General features: G+C 42.9%; 2 protein-coding genes across 2 annotated transcripts in view; one reads left to right on the top strand and one right to left on the bottom strand.

Moving 5' to 3' along the window:
* The window catches only part of PITPNC1 (phosphatidylinositol transfer protein cytoplasmic 1), an 86593-nt gene extending 84554 nt beyond the window's left edge, over window positions 1-2039 (bottom strand). Inside the window, exon 1 of the mRNA XM_075111588.1 lies at window positions 1464-2039. Within this exon, the coding sequence (XP_074967689.1) occupies window positions 1464-1511 (48 nt within the window). The 5' untranslated portion in view covers window positions 1512-2039. The remainder of the gene's footprint in view (window positions 1-1463) is intronic.
* Window positions 2040-6018: 3979 nt separating this feature from the next.
* PSMD12 (proteasome 26S subunit, non-ATPase 12) lies at window positions 6019-15398 on the top strand. Its single transcript, XM_075111586.1, has 11 exons — window positions 6019-6201; window positions 7963-8022; window positions 8267-8395; window positions 9731-9838; window positions 10797-10901; window positions 11346-11495; window positions 11662-11796; window positions 12354-12466; window positions 12835-13009; window positions 13512-13589; window positions 14954-15398. The coding sequence occupies exons 1-11, from the start codon at window positions 6094-6096 to the stop codon at window positions 15161-15163; spliced, it is 1371 nt and encodes a 456-aa protein (XP_074967687.1). The 5' UTR covers window positions 6019-6093; the 3' UTR covers window positions 15164-15398.
* The last annotated feature ends 1775 nt before the right edge of the window (window positions 15399-17173 follow it).

Below are 17173 nucleotides of genomic sequence, written 5' to 3'. Positions count from 1 at the left end.
ATAATGCCACCCAACATCACAGCATACCTTATAACTTGGTTGGATAAATGCTTGAATGAAAAACTATGCCTATTTACCTACACACACGTGGTGGGTTTCGGTCCTGCTCCCAGAGGAAGGAATTTCCTGAGTAGCCTGCAGTAACTATTTAGCAGTTTAAATTCTCAGTTTTAAAATACTGTTAATTTGCCAAATCCAAGGATACAAACAGACCATTGAAAAAACTACTCTATCATCCTCTACACACACTGCAAAGAGAAGAAAATAAAATCATGCAACAGAAGACTCACCTGGATGTATTTAAATAAAAAAAGATGTAAATTAATTTGCAAATTAAATGTATTTTGTGTTATACCCTTGGGGGAGGGGGCTCCAACGGGGCATGGCCCGCCCTTGAGCCCCGCAGGCCACCGGCGGCAGGGCAGGCCCCGGGGCGGGGCGGGGCGGGGCGTGACCCCCGTCACAGGCCCTCAGGCCGCTGCCTCGGCTGCGCGCCCCCTGGCGGCCGGGAGGAGGGGAGGGCGCCCCCTAGGGGCTGGGAGGACGGAGACGAGGGAAGGGAGGGCGCCCCCTGGCGGCCGGGAGGAGATGGAGGCCGTGGAGGTGAGGGCGCCCCCTGGCGGCCCCACCCGCCGCAGGGTAGCCGCTCTGGGGCCGGTGGGCGCAGGGCGGGCGCCGCCGTTCCCGCGGGAGCCGGCCCGGTCGGGCGTGCGGCCTGAAGCGGGGCCGCCCCGCTCCGCAACGACTGCTCCTACGGCGGCAGCGGCCCCACCTGCCCGTCCTGCGTACCTGCGAGACACCAGCCCCCAGAAAGCACCTCCCCGTTCACCTCGGCCACCGGGCCTTCAGGCACCGACTGCACCCGCAGACGGGCACTGCCTGCACCCACAGGGCACCACACGGCACGTGTGTTACGTGTAGGTATTCCCATCTTACGTCAAATAAAGCGGTAGGATGTTTGCAGAGAAATAACAACACAATGAGCCTAACCCGGAGTTTTGAACAAAGAGCATTTCTGTAAATGACAAAAAAGTTTTATTAATAAATCACCAGCCATCTGCCCTACCTGTGCTAGGGGCTGAGGTCGCTGTCATCTGCAAGGGTATTTTAAGCAAAGGTGAAGATATATTTAGAATCTGGGTTTTGGACGAACGCTTGAACGGATAGAGGATTTCAGCACAAAGCATTTGCTTGCAAATACGCCTAAGATTCTGCTTAGAAGTCTGGCTGGTGAACCTTTGTGACCGATACTTTGATGACACAATGCTTTTGATACACTTAAGTTACCTTTGTTCCTGTAGGATTCCCTTATTTTTCCAATAAAAACATTCCCCTCTAACCAACCACCTCCGACGAAGTTTATTACAAGAAGAAAAAAATATTCAGTGAGACAAACACAACCTCAACTCGCCTTAAAAGAGAAAGTAAGAGCCTCGCTAGCCAGCGGCAGCGGCAGAGCTTACCTCTTCAACTGTCAAAGGCATGCAGATCCGGTACTCCTTCATGAGCATATTCCCGCTGCCTCAGTGCGGACCAGCAAACTGGGAGAAAAGTGGTTCTTCCTGCACGACGATCGCGACGAAAGCCAATCACGGGAAAAAATAATCAAGGCTCTTTCTCTGTACGCGATTGACAATGCGTCCGCAAGAGAGTAACGCAACCATCCGGGGAGGCTGACCCAGCGAGACGAAAAGGCAACACAACCGCTCCTTTCTTCCAGTTCTTCCTCCTTCAGCCCGCGGTCATGGGAATTTCACACGCGCTCGCACCGACAGAGGCGACCGAGCCCCGAACGCTGCCGCTGCAGCCAGAGACATCCGTCGGAAGTGCACGAAGGCGGCGGTCCCCGGCAGCTCTGTCAAGACATGCCCGGGGCGGCGGAAAGAACGACCGAGCCCGAGATGCGGCTCTCCCCGCCACCGCCCCGGGCGGCAGGAGAGCCGAGATGCCGATCTCCCACACAAAGCCTTTCTCCTCTAACGTTTCCCTTCCGCGGCTGCCGAACGCGGCTCCCACCTCCCCGCCCGCAACGCGGCTGCGGCGGCCGCGGCTCCCGCTCTGCTCGGGGGGCGGGGGCGGCCGCGGCTTCCCCGGCGCAGCCGCGGGCGAGCTGTAGCCGGGGCGAGCTGTAGCCCCGGCGGGGGCGCGGCTGACATCAGCGGGGCGGCAGGAAGGGAAGGAGGGCGGGGGGGGGGTGGGCTGGCGGGCAGCCGCCGCCGCTCGGGGGGTGGGGGGGGGGGGTGGGGATGTGTGTGTGTGCGCGGCACGGGAGCGGCGTGCCCGGCCCGGGGACCCCGCCGGCACCCCCGCTATCGGCCGGCGGCGCTGCCCGGGGAGGGGGCGCCGGCGGCACCCAGCCGGGAAGAGCGGCGGTTTAGTTCTACCGCGAAGACTTCTCGATTTTGGGGGAAGTTTCTTGCCCGAGGCGCGGCATTCAGAGCCCGGCGTGGGCGGAGGGAGCCCCCAGAGCCCCGCGGGAGGCGGCCCCGCTCCCCCCCGGTCCCCCCGGTCCCCCCGGAGCGGAGGGGGTGCACTGGGTGCCAGCAGCCCGGGCGGCGAGGGGGAGCACAGGATGCGAGGGCCTCACCCATTTCCCTTCTGGTCAGCCCTGCCTTATCAGCCAGCATATTTTGCAACACAAATAAAACTCCTTTTTTTCGTGCCAGCTCTTTACTTTGAAATGCCACACAGAAAGTTCAGTGGAAAAGTGCCTCACTCCGAGATGAACAATAAAGCCAGAACCTCTATAAAACGGAGGCGCTTTTTTTGCTACTTACTAGGCAATTTGTTGGCTAAATAGTCTTTTTAATATGCTTGGGGATTGTTTTTCAGCTAAATTAACGCATCATTAATTACAATGTGATATGGACAGGAACCCAGTTCTGCAACTAGCCGAGAACCCCGAACTGTTACACAACCTCGGGTACATCATAAACTGTTCACGGTGCTGTTTCTCCTGTCTTCCAAAAGGCTATGAAGCGTGTATCGCAGAGAAGCACTGTGACAGTAATGTGAAAATACAAGGCACTATACAGATAACGGTAAAGTACACATCTGCACTTGAATATAAATTATTTGCAAAAATGTAAGTGATGAAATACCTTATTTGGGACAGTTAAAAATGAATTTAGGTCTACAATGAAACGTGTGTTTCATAACAAGAAAGAGCAAAACCCCTCAGATTTTCATTGGTTCTGAATGTACAGTTCAAAGCTATGTATAGAATTTTTAGCCCAGAGAGGCCACAGTGCCATCTCCTGGAGCTAACAACATGACTTTCCCATTCCACTGCAATAACGGCACAGTATTTCACACACCCTGCCCTTCCCATGAAGTACAAATACCTACAGAAAGAAAGAAAAAATCTGGGAGCTCTGCTAATAGCCTGGATTTTCAGCTGAGGTATAAACAATGTGGTTAATGAGTCTTCTACCACAAATCTGACAACAGCCATTTATAAATATCCAAACTGTACCTACAACTCATAATGTTGGTAGTATATATTCCTGAAACTTCTATGCAAAATAGCCAAAACAAGGCAATAGCTGTGCTATTATCTATACATGAGAGATATAAAAATTCACATCTAAACTAACCACTTCAATTTTAAGTTATGTGCTAGTTGTTTCATTCATTGGGAACAATATATCTGGATTTCTGCTGAAAAGTGGCATAGAAAAATTTAAAAAATTTTAAAAACCCTGCTTTGCACAGGGCCTTGATGCTACTCAGTTTTAGGCAAAGACACTGATCTCAATAAAACCAGGAGAAAAACCTAAACTAGTTTATCACCTATTATGTGCTTTCAACATAAACCAAACCTTATAGCTGTGTTTAAAATAACAGAGCACGCAGATCTGTGGAAAGTAGTTTGTCAAATCCAGCAGCTACTTAAAACGGAAACCAAAATGACTTCCCACACCTACAGCAAAACGTTCTTCAGTTGCCCCACACTTATTGCCTCAGACACAGCTCAGTCTTGGGCTGTCTGCACATACGCATGGGGGAAAAAAGCAGTGACCACAGCAATACGCCTCACAACTCCCGACTATGACCACTGGCCCGGGACTCCTGACAAAGCACGCTCACCAAATGCTTTGTAGGGGACATGCTGAGAGAGAAAACTTCTCGCTCCAGCTAGCCAGGAAGTTTCTGCCAAGCATGCCTGCCTCAATTTTGGTTGTTTTCTGTGAATTGTCAGAACTATCACTCTTACCTCTGCAACACGCTATGATCAGTTGTAAAAATAAGACATTTTTCACTCATCTTGCATTTTTGACCTGAGGGGAAAAAAACCCCATATGTTAAATCATGCTGAACATTAACTCCAGATGGACTTGCGTCAGCAAAACGTTGCTTCATAATAAGAGACAGTAAAAGTCTTTAGGTATTTTACTAAGGACGTTTGAATAAGAATTCAGGGAGTTTTGAGCCATTCAGGAAGTCTACATTGGAGGCAAAAGCTGGTCTCCCAGCATACCCATGCAGGTAAAGGAATATAATAGTTGTAGTACGTGTTGATTTTCTTCCTCTTTTACTCAGTGTCTGAACCAAAATTAGTGTGTGTGGGACTATGTTCAATTAGATTAGCATCTGACTTTTAACCTCCCTGAAAGCCATCACTCCCTATCCATCAACTATAAAATTATACTAATATTACAACAACCTAAAAGACTGAGATTTTACAATTCAAAAGAAATAGGCACAGCTCTGTAAAAATTGGCAAATGGCCAGTTAGGAAATAACTACTCATACACTCGCTGTGATACATGCATGTATTTTCAATACTTAAGTCAATTAATAACTAAAAATGATTAAGGATAATGGATAAATTCTGTTACTGGACTTTTTCAATCGAGTTCAAACAGAAAGTGACTGGACTGTGCTGTGCCAACTGGAAATCATAGATCAGACAAAATTGCCAAATACAGTGTTACAGCTCTGAATTCACTTAATTGAATTACTCTGAATTTACACCAGTGTAGCAGGTATAGTAACTCGGTCTTAATTCTGCAAACAAGAGGTTTAAAATAGTTACCTCAAACACCCATTTGACACATTCATGTGTTGTTACATACGCAGCATAGTCACTAAGTAACACAGCACAAAATTAATTTCATGGTAACTCATTTTTTCTGGGGGGTCTTAAATAACATCCCAAGATATAGGGCATTCACTGATCATTACTTTCTTCTGAGTTGTTTGCTTGCAAGCAGGAGCAAGTTTCTCTGAATTTCTCCAGTGAATGAAAAGTTCTGTAGCATATGAAATTCTGTTTTGTAATGAGAGGTGATGGCAATCTGCAACCACAAGCGTTGCAGCAACATCTCACAACTTATCAAACACACTGATGGTGCAGCACTGCCTAAAATCGTGATTCTTGTGCTCTTAAAAACCATTGCGTCTCCTACCTTTTCCCCACCTCTCCAGCAATGCACGATGATTAAATGGCTCAAGGCTGGAACGGGAGAGACATTGATATCACGGCGGTGAAGCCACCACCGCACCCCAAGTCCTCCACCGAGGCCATACCGTGGTGCCACCTGCCACGTCAACATGGCACGGCTCTCTCAAAGTGGGGAAACAGCATAAACCCACCATCCTCCTGACTCACCACTCCCCGCCCTACGGCCATATCAAGGTCTCAAGCCCTTGACACACAAGCTACGAGTAACACCGGGACTGCGGCAACCGTGCCGAACGTCCGCGCCCCCGCTGAGGCGGACGGGCGCAGGGCGAGCTGCGGGCCGTGGCTGGTCTCGGTGGGCAAGTCACACCCGGCATCTGGCACCACCCTCCCCTTCCCGGGTGCCGGGGGGGTCCCTCCGCCATCTCCCGGGCTCCAGGCGAGGGAAGCCAAGCTCAGGGGCAGCGGGAGCCGCCGCCGCGGCCACCCGCCATGAGCGGAGCCGCCTCCCTCACAGCGGAGGCCGCCCCGCCCCGGGTCCTGAGGCGGCCGGAGGTGGCCCCGGCAGCGCCTGTTTAGCGCAGTGCGGGGGCCTTTCGCGGGGCTGCCCCGGCCGTGCCTGCGCGCGAGGGCCTGGCCGCTTCCGGTGTGTGTTCGCGGGGGGGACGCGGCGCGGAGCCGGGGAGATGGCGGAGGGCGGCGCGGAGCGGGCTGATGGCCGTATCGTGAAAATGGAGGTGGATTACAGCGCGACGGTGGACCAGCGGCTGCCTGAGTGCGAGCGGCTGGCGCAGGTGAGGCGGAGGGGGGAAAGCCCGGCGGTGCGGATGGGCTGAGTCATGGCGTGGGGCGCGCTAGGCCGCGCTCGGCAGGGCCCCGGACCCGCGGCGCGACGTGCCGCCGCCTCTTGTCCCCCGATCCGGTGCCGAGGGGTGTGGGGTCGGGCCCTCTGTGCCGCGCTGGGGAAGGGGAGTAGAGGGGGCCGCTCTGCCATTTCCTTGGCGGAGTGTAGAGGGGTGGGCGGGGGGCGGTGGGGAGAGGAGAGGAGGGGAGATGTCAGGGTGCAGCCTCGCCGGTGAGGGGGGAGGAAGGGCCGACGCCACCAGAAGGGACGTAGCTTTTCCCTGCTGCCACTTCCCGCACGGAGCGTGGCTGGGCAGAGACGGAGGTGCTTGTTCATCCTAGGACTGCTGTGCGCCAAAGCTGCCCTCGTGTAACTGATCCTGTGTCAGGTTAGACAGGCAGTGCGTCCCATCCTTCTAGCTTGGCTGTGTACATGCCCCAAAAGACTGGAACGGAGGGCCAGAGCCGTGACAGGCTGAGAGGGTGCCTGGCACCTGCGGAGCAAACACGTATGTGCACCCAGCCATAGATGACCACCGAATGTCTTGCTGATGGGATCGTAGGGGTAACCGTGCATATGGTGTATCTTAAGGTTTCTTTTATGGACTTGTTCTGTAGCGTAGAGATTTTTACGCATCTCAGACCTCAGAACAGGTTGGATTTGCTGCTATCTACTTTCCCAGTAGGATGGCATTGACATTTTACATGGTGCAAATGCTGTGCTTCATCCATGTGTCTTGTGATAGATGTGTTGGACTGGATAGCATATGATAGGATTCTGAAGGTAGTAGCCTTAAGATAAGTAAATTGCATCTTACACTGTCTTAAGACTATTTTTTGGAGAATAGGCACAGGTGTTTTAGCCCACAGGCACAGCTCTGCGTAGGTATGGACACCATGACCATGTTTCATTGCTGCATAAGATTTTGTGGCAGTAAATTTTGTGGCAGTAAGAGCATATCCTTAACAAACCATTGTATATGGTTTAAAATATTTCAGTAGGGTGGGTACGTTTTAGAAAAAAATTTCATTTTCTGGTTTTGGTTATTAATTTTCTAGTTTCTAACCTTTTTTTACAACCTTGCAGTTGCTACGGGCTGCTACAAATTGCTCCATATTAACATTTTTTACAAGATATTTGGCTAGGAGTTATAGCTTAGGACTCCAAGTACATTGTGGTATCTTTACTCAAAACAAAGGCAAATATAATTCTCAAACCCCAAAAAGCAGGAATATTATATTTCCATGCTTAGACTGTAAAGCAGGTAGTTTATGTTTTCTGTGATGTGCTGTAATTATGATATGATGAATGTGGATGAAGGTAATAATAAATTTCTGGTGAAGGTATCTAATTGTATATCTGTTCTCACTTAGAGCTTTGTTTTGGGTAGGAAAGAAATCATCCTAGTTAGCTCAGTGAATGTGAGCTAACCAAATATGTCTGCAACTTGCTAGGTTTCTTGCTCAAGGCAGATAATTTGTAGCACATATTTGGGAAAAAAGGAACTAGTACCTTTCCAGTTTAATCTGTGTGTAGAAACATATATTTAAAGTTAGTGCTATGTATGTTTCTTTTTTAAGAAATAAAATACTTAAATATTAGTGTACAGGCTAGTCTATGTTTTTTACTTACATGAGAATTAGAGCTACTCTCAATTTCAACTGAGTTGTATTCTTCACTCATGGTGATAATTCTTTGCCTATCGTATTAGGAAGGAAGATTGCAAGAAGTAATTGAAAATCTTCTCTCCTTGGAAAAACAAACACGAACGGTAAGTAGCATATGGTGTACAACATTTACGCTGGGGTGTCCTACACACCCCCTTGTTCCTCTGGGTTAAAGTCATGAAGGGAATTGGAGTATCAGTCTTTTTCTTTTGTTGTTCTTTTCTTTAAAAGGAGATCAATGAGGCTTGATACAATAAGTTTTTTTTTCCCTTTGTATAAGAGAAGTGCAAGTGAGAGAGGTCTGCAGGTTGTTTATTCCATTGCTAATATGCTGTTTGTTTGTTACAGGCATCTGACATGGTCTCCACATCCCGTATCTTGGTTGCTATAGTGAAAATGTGTTACGAAGCTAAAGACTGGGATGCTCTTAATGAAAATATTATCCTTCTATCAAAGAGAAGAAGTCAGTTAAAACAGGTGAATTTAATCCTTTGAAACAAAAAATAAAATTATATTTGGTGCCGTCTTATGGATCTGATTCCCCCTTGTGTTTAGGGACTTCCCTGACTTTGTAGCATCTGCCCTGCCTGAATGTATTGTAAGTAGCTTCTGTTGCCCTGTTTTGGTAGGCATAACGAAAGCCAATAATGAAACTGATGTCTGGAATTAGTCTGTCTTCACCTTGTGCCTGAGCTCCTTGTGGTCCAGCTTGCCATTCTCAGCAATACAGCTGTGACTCTTCTGCTTTCAGTGCATCAGTGCTTTTAGATGGTAGTTCATCTTTACACTCTTCTACTGTCTGTATTGTAGACATATTCTTAATTTTTCATGTTCACATGAGGTGTCCATTAAGCAGGGTTACTGTGATCAAATAAGGTGCGTATATTTCATATGCCTGAAACTGTCGTACTCTGGAATTCAGTTCTGTCTGAGAAATCGGCTATCAGGATAGCTGAAAGCACTTGCACTCAAGAATGAACAAAGTTTATTGCACTGTATGCAACAGGTAATTTTAATGGCATTATTGCTTTAGAAAGAAAAAGGTTACATCCTTTTTAATTTGTGGAAACATCAGGAGTTTGTATTCAAGTAGAGTACAGTTTAATTCTCTAACTTGTACAAACTGTGGCTGAAGACTGGGTCATTTCAGCTGAATTTTCTTGTTGAGGAAGAAGTTTCTAGAAGTTTCATTGTGTGTTGTTTTTGTTTTTTTGGAAGTAGCTATTTTAATAATTGTAACAGCGTTGTCAGCATTGTTACCAGAAGAACGTATTCCAATACCTGTGCTTGCTGCCGAAGGATGCTAGCTTATTAGTGCCTATTTGGGAATATGCAGAGATGGAAAAGTGTCAGTCAGAAATGATTACCCCCCTTCGTTCCCATCCTCAAAAATCTACAGGTGTCCTGAAGAGAAGGGCTAGTGCACACACTTAAGAGAAGATGCACCATCTTCCCTTTAGCTGTGCAGGTCTTAGGGCAAGCAGATAAGCCTTGTCAGTCCATGTAAGAGTCGTGTGGATTTGGTAGAAGAGTATTACTGCTGTTCAAGAGACAACCGCATGGGATGAATTGTTTTGAATATCATTGGAAAAACTGAAAAGAAAGACATGACAGAACAGCATTGCATTTGACTTCTAGCATCAGTTGCTAACGTCATTTTACACATTTTTATGAATCAAAGTGATGAGAATTATCTTGCGTGCTTTCTGCTGAGATGAGTACTATTTAGTACTTACCTCTGAGTGTTATAGTTTAAATGCATTTGAGAAATTTAAAAACACAGTATGTTTTTCTTTTCTGTTATTGTACTAGGCAGTTGCTAAAATGGTCCAGCAGTGCTGCACATATGTTGAAGACATCACAGACTTACCAGTCAAACTGCGCTTAATTGACACGTTGCGTATGGTTACAGAAGGAAAAGTAAGATTTTGTTTTAAGACTGAATGTCTAAAAGGTAGAATAAAAATGTTCACCTTCTTTAAAAGCGTAGCTTCTTAAGATTATTTTTTAATCTTGTTCAAATAAGAGCAAAAGTGTGTTTTTGTATTAACCTGAGAAGTCAAGTAGTATGTTTCCTTCCAAAAGTCTGCAAATATTTTTGATATTTCATCTTTAAATAATTCGCTGAAACACTGGTCATATTTCCATCATGTAGATATTGGGATGTATTATTAACATAATTAATAATACATTTCAGAGTTCTGAAATGCCATTTATTTTTAACTTTTTAAAATGTTAGGTATTTGAATTTATTAGAGAAGTGGGCAGGCTTAGTTTACTTTCTCTTGGGCTTAACAAGGTGTTACATACAATTACGGTAATCAGAAGGTGATAGCAAAGCATTAGACCAAGTTAATTATTTACATAATATTCCTTTTACTTTAAGAAAGTAAACAATTCTGGATAAAGGCAAATTGGTATTAATGTTACGGCTTTTGCCTGTTCAAAGTTAGTCTAAACGGTTACTAATTAAGTATTGTTGATTTATGGATGGTTAGGAGTGAGTGAAATAATAATGCAAGGGGTAGTACTTAGTACACATTAGCCACTAAAGTCTTAACTTCCTATCTGTTTCAATATATTTTAGCAGACAAAATACCTAATACTTCATTCACAGTACACATCCTTTTATGTTTGATTAAAGAGTGGTAGACCAATTTAGACATTATTTTTTTGATTAATTTGTTCCAAATACTTCTGGTGTGTCAACTATCCATCATATTTTATCTGTGTATAGTATCAGTATAGAGTATGGATACACAAGGAATTAATCGGTTGTATGAAAACATGAAATATATGTCTTAGTGGGGTTGTGGTCTTAGAGTTTTCACTCTTCTTTAGAAAATTCCAATGTTTAAACTACCACTTCTGATTTCAGATATATGTGGAAATTGAACGTGCTCGCCTGACAAAGACACTCGCAACAATAAAAGAACAGAATGGTGAAGTGAAAGAGGCCGCCTCTATTCTGCAAGAATTGCAGGTAACGCCACGTAACTGAAAATTGTGTCAGCGATAAAAATTAGTTCTAACTGCTGTTAGGTTATTGTTTAGAAACTTAATCAGGTATGTCTGCAGAAATGCCTTGAATGAGATTAACTGTCATTAGTGAAAGTGTAAGTCAGTTTTAACTGCTTTTAGTCTCATGGTTAGGTTACATTGAATTTCCCATTCAGAAAACAAATTTCGATTCTCTGGTTAGTGCCTTAGTTCAGTGCATTCTTCTGGTGTAAGTGGGGGCTATAATTTCAAATTGAGTAACATTTTCTCTGTTTTCACTTGCTCTGGAATAGCTGTTTTTTATGTTGTTTTGTTCTGTTCCATGCTCCACACACGCCCCACCTCCCACCTCCCACTCTTCTTGCACAGTTAGGACTTCACCTGATTTGACTTTGAATAGTGTTAAATAGTTGTATTTTCATTTTAGGTGGAAACCTATGGTTCAATGGAAAAGAAAGAACGTGTAGAATTTATCCTGGAGCAGATGAGACTCTGTCTAGCTGTAAAAGACTATATTCGGACTCAAATTATCAGCAAAAAAATTAATACAAAATTTTTTCAAGAAGAAAACACAGAAGTAAGTCATTGGAGGATTTCTTCTCCCCCCCTTCCCAATTTTAATATGATGTGCCTCTCTTCAGGTCCAAATGTGTTTGAATCCCTCTGTTTTTCTGGTAGCCAGCTGGATTTAATTTACATGATTCATAGAGCTGTATTAATTTTACTGTTTGATACTGTTTCAGAAACTAAAGTTGAAATACTACAACTTAATGATCCAGCTGGATCAACATGAAGGCTCCTACCTCTCCATCTGTAAGCACTACAGAGCCATTTATGATACTCCATGTATCCAGGCTGAAAGTGAAAAGTGGCAGCAGGTACAAAAAACATTGCGTACAAAATGTCTGTATTTTCATCTGCCATATACCCATTTCATTACCAGATCAATTTACAGTAGATTAAATAGCTCAGTCTGTTGTTCTTAGGGTTTTTTTTAATGGCTATATTAACAAATCGGTTAGTTGAAAACAGATTTAATAAAGTTGATTTCAAATGACTATTTATAACTAAGATCTTCATTACATTGTCTTTGAAAACTTGAGAAGGTCTTGTCTGTTTTATAAAGATGCAGAAATTGGAAACAGCTGTGCAGTGTGGCCTTAATGATACCGTTGTGTATGCAATAGAAATGTTACATATTTGAAAAGATTTTTTTCCATGTATTTATTTTAAATACTAGAATTTTAGTTAACCTGAATCAATTTAAACCTATCGCTGTGAATGAGGGTTCATTTCTGCAAGATGACATCAACTTCACCTTAACTTCTTAATATGCTGGGCTTAAGCCTTTTGCAAGTTAAATTCTAAGCTCTGTGGGCAGTGTTTGTAGTTGTTTAATTATGGGGAAAAAACCACACTCTTTCCTCTTAAACAGGCACTGAAGAGCGTTGTTCTTTATGTTATTCTTTCACCTTATGACAATGAACAATCTGATTTGGTGCACAGAATTAGTAGTGACAAAAAGCTAGAAGAAATCCCGAAGTATAAGTAAGTATTCTTTCTAATAATTCTTAGGTGAAAAGTGTCTCTCTCAAACCAGCTGTGCAAGTGAAAACTGTTTACGCTGAGTCTGCTGTAGGCATCTCAGAATTTAATGCTGTATGAAAAATACTCCAAAATTTTCATGATCGTGCAAGTTCTACATTAAAATTAATGTCTCTTTATGACAGAAAGATCTTTATTAGAAACACAGTCTGACTTCAGCTGCCCCCAGTAGCGTGAAGTATTACAGGGTATATTCATGAAGAACAATGAATATTAATAGTAATAAAACATTTAAAATTTTTGATCTATTTAAGTATGCAATAAGCTTTATTAATTCATTGATTGTCAATCAACTTCACTAAATCATTTAGAGACCTCCTAAAACTATTTACCACCATGGAATTGATGCGGTGGACTGCCCTAGTTGAAGAATATGGGAAAGAATTGAGAGAAGGATCCCTTGACAGTCCTGCAACAGATGTTTTTGGCTGTACAGAGGAAGGTGAAAAGAGATGGAAAGATTTAAAGAACAGAGTTGTGGAACATGTAAGTATGGCTGCCTTTAAGCATTAGCTGTTTGCCTCAACTAAAAATGCTTTTCGCTTGCCATATTTTAGTTACAAAGAGAAAGTATGTAGTAAAGCAGCAGATAAGTTGCGTTTTCCAATGTGTTGTATTTTCAACATTCTATTTGCTCGTATATCTTTATTATAGGTATTTGGCACAGTTGCCAGAAAAAGGAGCACGTTGCACTCAAATTGTGAGAGTTAGCATTCACATTTCAATAGAGCAGAAACTTGAAAGTCTTGCTTTGTATTAAATTAATAATTAGTTGATTTCATTACTTAATAATTTGTCATCTAGAGACTTTTATACCTTTTACAAGCAAAGGAACTGTTTGTTCACAACTCCCTCATGTACCTTATGCTGGACTGTCGTTAGAGCATTACAGCTCCTAATCTGCTTTTAACATTGACTTTTATATTTTTGCAGCCTGCTTCAATTATTTTTTGCACATAACCCTCTACTCTGAACACTTTTATTCCAGAATATTAGAATAATGGCTAAATATTATACCAGAATTACAATGAAGAGAATGGCACAGCTCCTGGATCTGTCTGTGGATGTAAGTGTTGCTTTGCTTATCCTTCTTTCATAAATGGCATGGAAGTGTAAGTGTGCATGTTTGTGGCAAAAAAAATGTAAGTATTCAGCAAAGCAATGTTCTCTTTTTATTTGGAGTTCTCCATTTGGCTTAAAAAGCTCTGTAAGTGGTGCTATAGATCATCATTGCATTGTTTTACAGACAATGCAGAAAGACATTCTCTTTCTAGCAGTAGCATTGTAGAAATACACTGCTTGGTACAAAATTCTCAGGGTTTACACTTGTGTGTTTGTGAATGTTCATGGATATAATATCTGTCGTCGTATCTCTATATATCTGTCTTTGTATTATCCTTGCAGCTCTCCTGGCTTCATCCTTAGTGTAATTCCCCTGCTTGTGTTAGCAGTGTTTTTCAGCTCTTATCAGGAAGAACAAAGTGTGCTGTAGAGATAGACAGGGAGCATTAAGTGAACTTTTGTTCATTGGGTTCTTCTTATGAGAAGCAGTGTAAAAGTCTGTTGGGAGTAACAGTGTTAATCCTATTATTTGTCACTTTCCTAGTCAATACGAAGACCTGAGTGTATTTTCATGGCTTTATGGGAGTTAGAAAACTGTTTTTTAATCCAGGCAGAACTCAATGTCATGATGCATGTACCCATACGGCAAAAGCTGCTCTTAAAAATTTATTTATATTCAAGGTCTCATTTAAATGCTGGAGCTTCTTGTCTTGTTTTTCAGTGTTAAGCTCTTGTTGATGGGTGATTAAAACTGATGGAAGACACAGGGTTTCTCACCTTTAAATGTCCCTGTTTATAGATGGTTGTACTTTGGGAACACAGGGTGGAGTGGTCTTCCTGTCATGCCCGTTTGTCTTTTCAAGAGCTTTCCAAAGAGATTCATACATCATGGCATATTGGTGTTTCAAGTGCAAATGGAAAGCTTTATCCTACTGTCTTTTAATTAAATCTGCTGTTCTCCACAAACTCAGAATAAACCTTCTTTGACAGTGCTCAGTAATTTACATAGATTTTCCTATGCCTCGCTTCTCAGAAAGCTTGTGCTGATACCTATAGCCAAGTACTCCAATGTGGAAAAGTCTGTTGGTGTAATATATTAAACTTGTAATTTCATGGAAGACAATCAGTTATAGGTCAAGTAAGTGAAAAGGTTTTGAGTAGATGGTGCTAGTGGCTTGCAGTGAATGCCAACATGTGTAATATTAAGTATTGTGCGTTTTTTTAAGTACAGCATTACTACAGCTGTATTTCTTTTAAGTGTAAAGAAAAGCTTGTTCCCTGTGCTTTAAGGCTATTTGGGAGGAATACTGATGCTTTGTAGATTAAAAAAATGCTGTTTTCTTGACTTAGTGCTGTTTGTCTTTGCAGGAATCGGAGGAGTTCCTGTCTAACCTAGTAGTTAATAAGACCATCTTTGCTAAAGTAGACAGGCTGGCAGGAATTATCAATTTTCAGAGGCCTAAGGACCCAAACAATATCCTCAATGACTGGTCTCACAAGCTCAACTCACTAATGGCCCTAGTTAACAAAACCACACATCTCATTGCCAAAGAGGAGATGATACATAACCTGCAGTAAGGTGCCTCAGTAATCTCAGTGCTTTTAAAGAAGGCATTAAATCTTCATAATAAAGACTATTATTACAGTGTGTATATGGTTTGTTTTCTCCCTGTCAAGCCTTCCTGGTCTAAAATATAGAACATAATTCTGAAATTCCTGTTGACAATTAAGTTCCCTTGATTATTAATTTGGTTGTTAAATGTTTTTGCTACAGTTGGTGAAAGAACATAATAAAACTGTATTGCCTGTATAATAGTAGTCTTGTGATTTCTTCTTTTCCATGCATACCTTTATCTAACGCATAATTCTGTGGTTATTTCATTACAGGGCTATTTTTGAGGCTGTGATTGAGATGATATACTGTAAATAGTAAGATCCTAGGGTTTTACAGTAGCGTGCCTTGAGGTAACTTATGATGATAATATTATAATGTTATGTCAAGATGCTGTTTGAACAAAATCCTGCATGCTCATGCTTAAAAATAATGCTATTTCTTGTGGTTTGGGACTACAGATAGGCTTTATTAATTAATTCTGAGCTTACTGAGAAATCTACCTGAATCTTGTCTGCTTGGTGCAAGTCACTAATTTTCACGGTTTTGTAGTTCTGGTTTATAATGGCTACAATAGCAATTATGCAGTTAACGAAGATAGTACTTCAAAGCTGCTGCTCCTCATAATTGAATGTGTTATATTCAGACAAGATAATGTCCTAATATTTGTGTTAACCTACTTGTAATGGAGGGAAGCTTTAGATTTTTTTCCCCATGTCCCTGTTCTGTTTTTTTAAGAAAGTAAAACTGTAGCACAAATAGCATAGTAAGAATCGATGGAACTTCTATTGAATTTGCCCTCATTTTTAATGATCTTAATGCTATTACTGTTCTGTTTGTAATTAATTAGGTAGAGACCATAATTGCAAATGATGCATTGAGTTGTATGTAAATCCTATCTCTTTAAAAGCACACTGAACTTCATTCAGCCTAACACACTTGGCACAGGTAATTATCATATGAATACACAGTAAGTCAGGAAACTTTAGACAGTGATTTTGAGTGAGGGAAGTCTGTGAAGGGACAGGAAGAGATGGAAGCTTCCATGCAGTGATTTGCATTTGAAATGTAGACTTTGGACATAGCTTAAGGGAAAATTGGGAATGTAATTTTGGAGGCAAGTAACTTTATCAAGCCATACTAATCTAGCTCACTGCATTTGAGCAACAGAAATACAGCTGAACTATCAGTGAGGGAAGGGAGAATGAGGGACAAATTGTTTTGAGTGCATAGAATGCTAACCATCTAACTTCCTAAATTGTATTATCATCCCAGTTGTGCAAGTTGTGTAAAATCTTGTCAAAGCCATGCCTGAGAACGGGATGTACTGTGCTTTGCGAGGCCAGCCTTAGTAGCGTAAGCAAAACTGGCTGCTGCTAGGATAATGAACAAAGTAACTTACTTCAGTTTTGACCTTGTCAATTAAAAAAAAATCTGTATTCCAGAAGCTGAGGCAACAGGTATCAGAAAGGGGAACAGTGGGTCATCAGGGGAAGTGGGAACTTGCCTCTCCCTCTTCTTATGATAAACCTTTTTATTCCATTTGCAAATCTGGAATCTTCAACCCCAAGCGTTTAAGCTTATGGACTCTGTGACACTTTTACCAGATGAGAGATGCTGGACCTCTTTCCCCAGCCAACCCTATTTTCCTTTTTATCCTGGAGTGGAATGGTTCAGCAGTTCCCTGGCCCTACTTTCTGGGCTTCTTGCAGATCCTACTCCCTTTCTGGCCTAGCTATAGCCTTCTGTGCTGCCTTTGTTTGCGTTTAGAGCATGAGTGTGTTGGAGAGAGGAGGTGGTTTCTCTCCCCTCGCAACTACCTTTTGCTGTCAGGGTTGTAAAGAACATGGAAGCATTCTCACCCTTAAGCAGCCCAGGTATCTCCTTAAAACTCAGTTCAGAAGGATTACGAGGGTTCACTTTCATGGCCTGTATTCATACCAAAGATTGACAAAGGCTTTTTGCCTTTTGGTCTG

This window comes from Phalacrocorax aristotelis, chromosome 16 (genome assembly GCF_949628215.1).
Source record: "Phalacrocorax aristotelis chromosome 16, bGulAri2.1, whole genome shotgun sequence".
NCBI lineage: Eukaryota > Metazoa > Chordata > Aves > Suliformes > Phalacrocoracidae > Phalacrocorax > Phalacrocorax aristotelis.
Note: the sequence above shows the minus strand (reverse complement) of the source record. Positions and strands in the feature narration are given on the sequence as shown.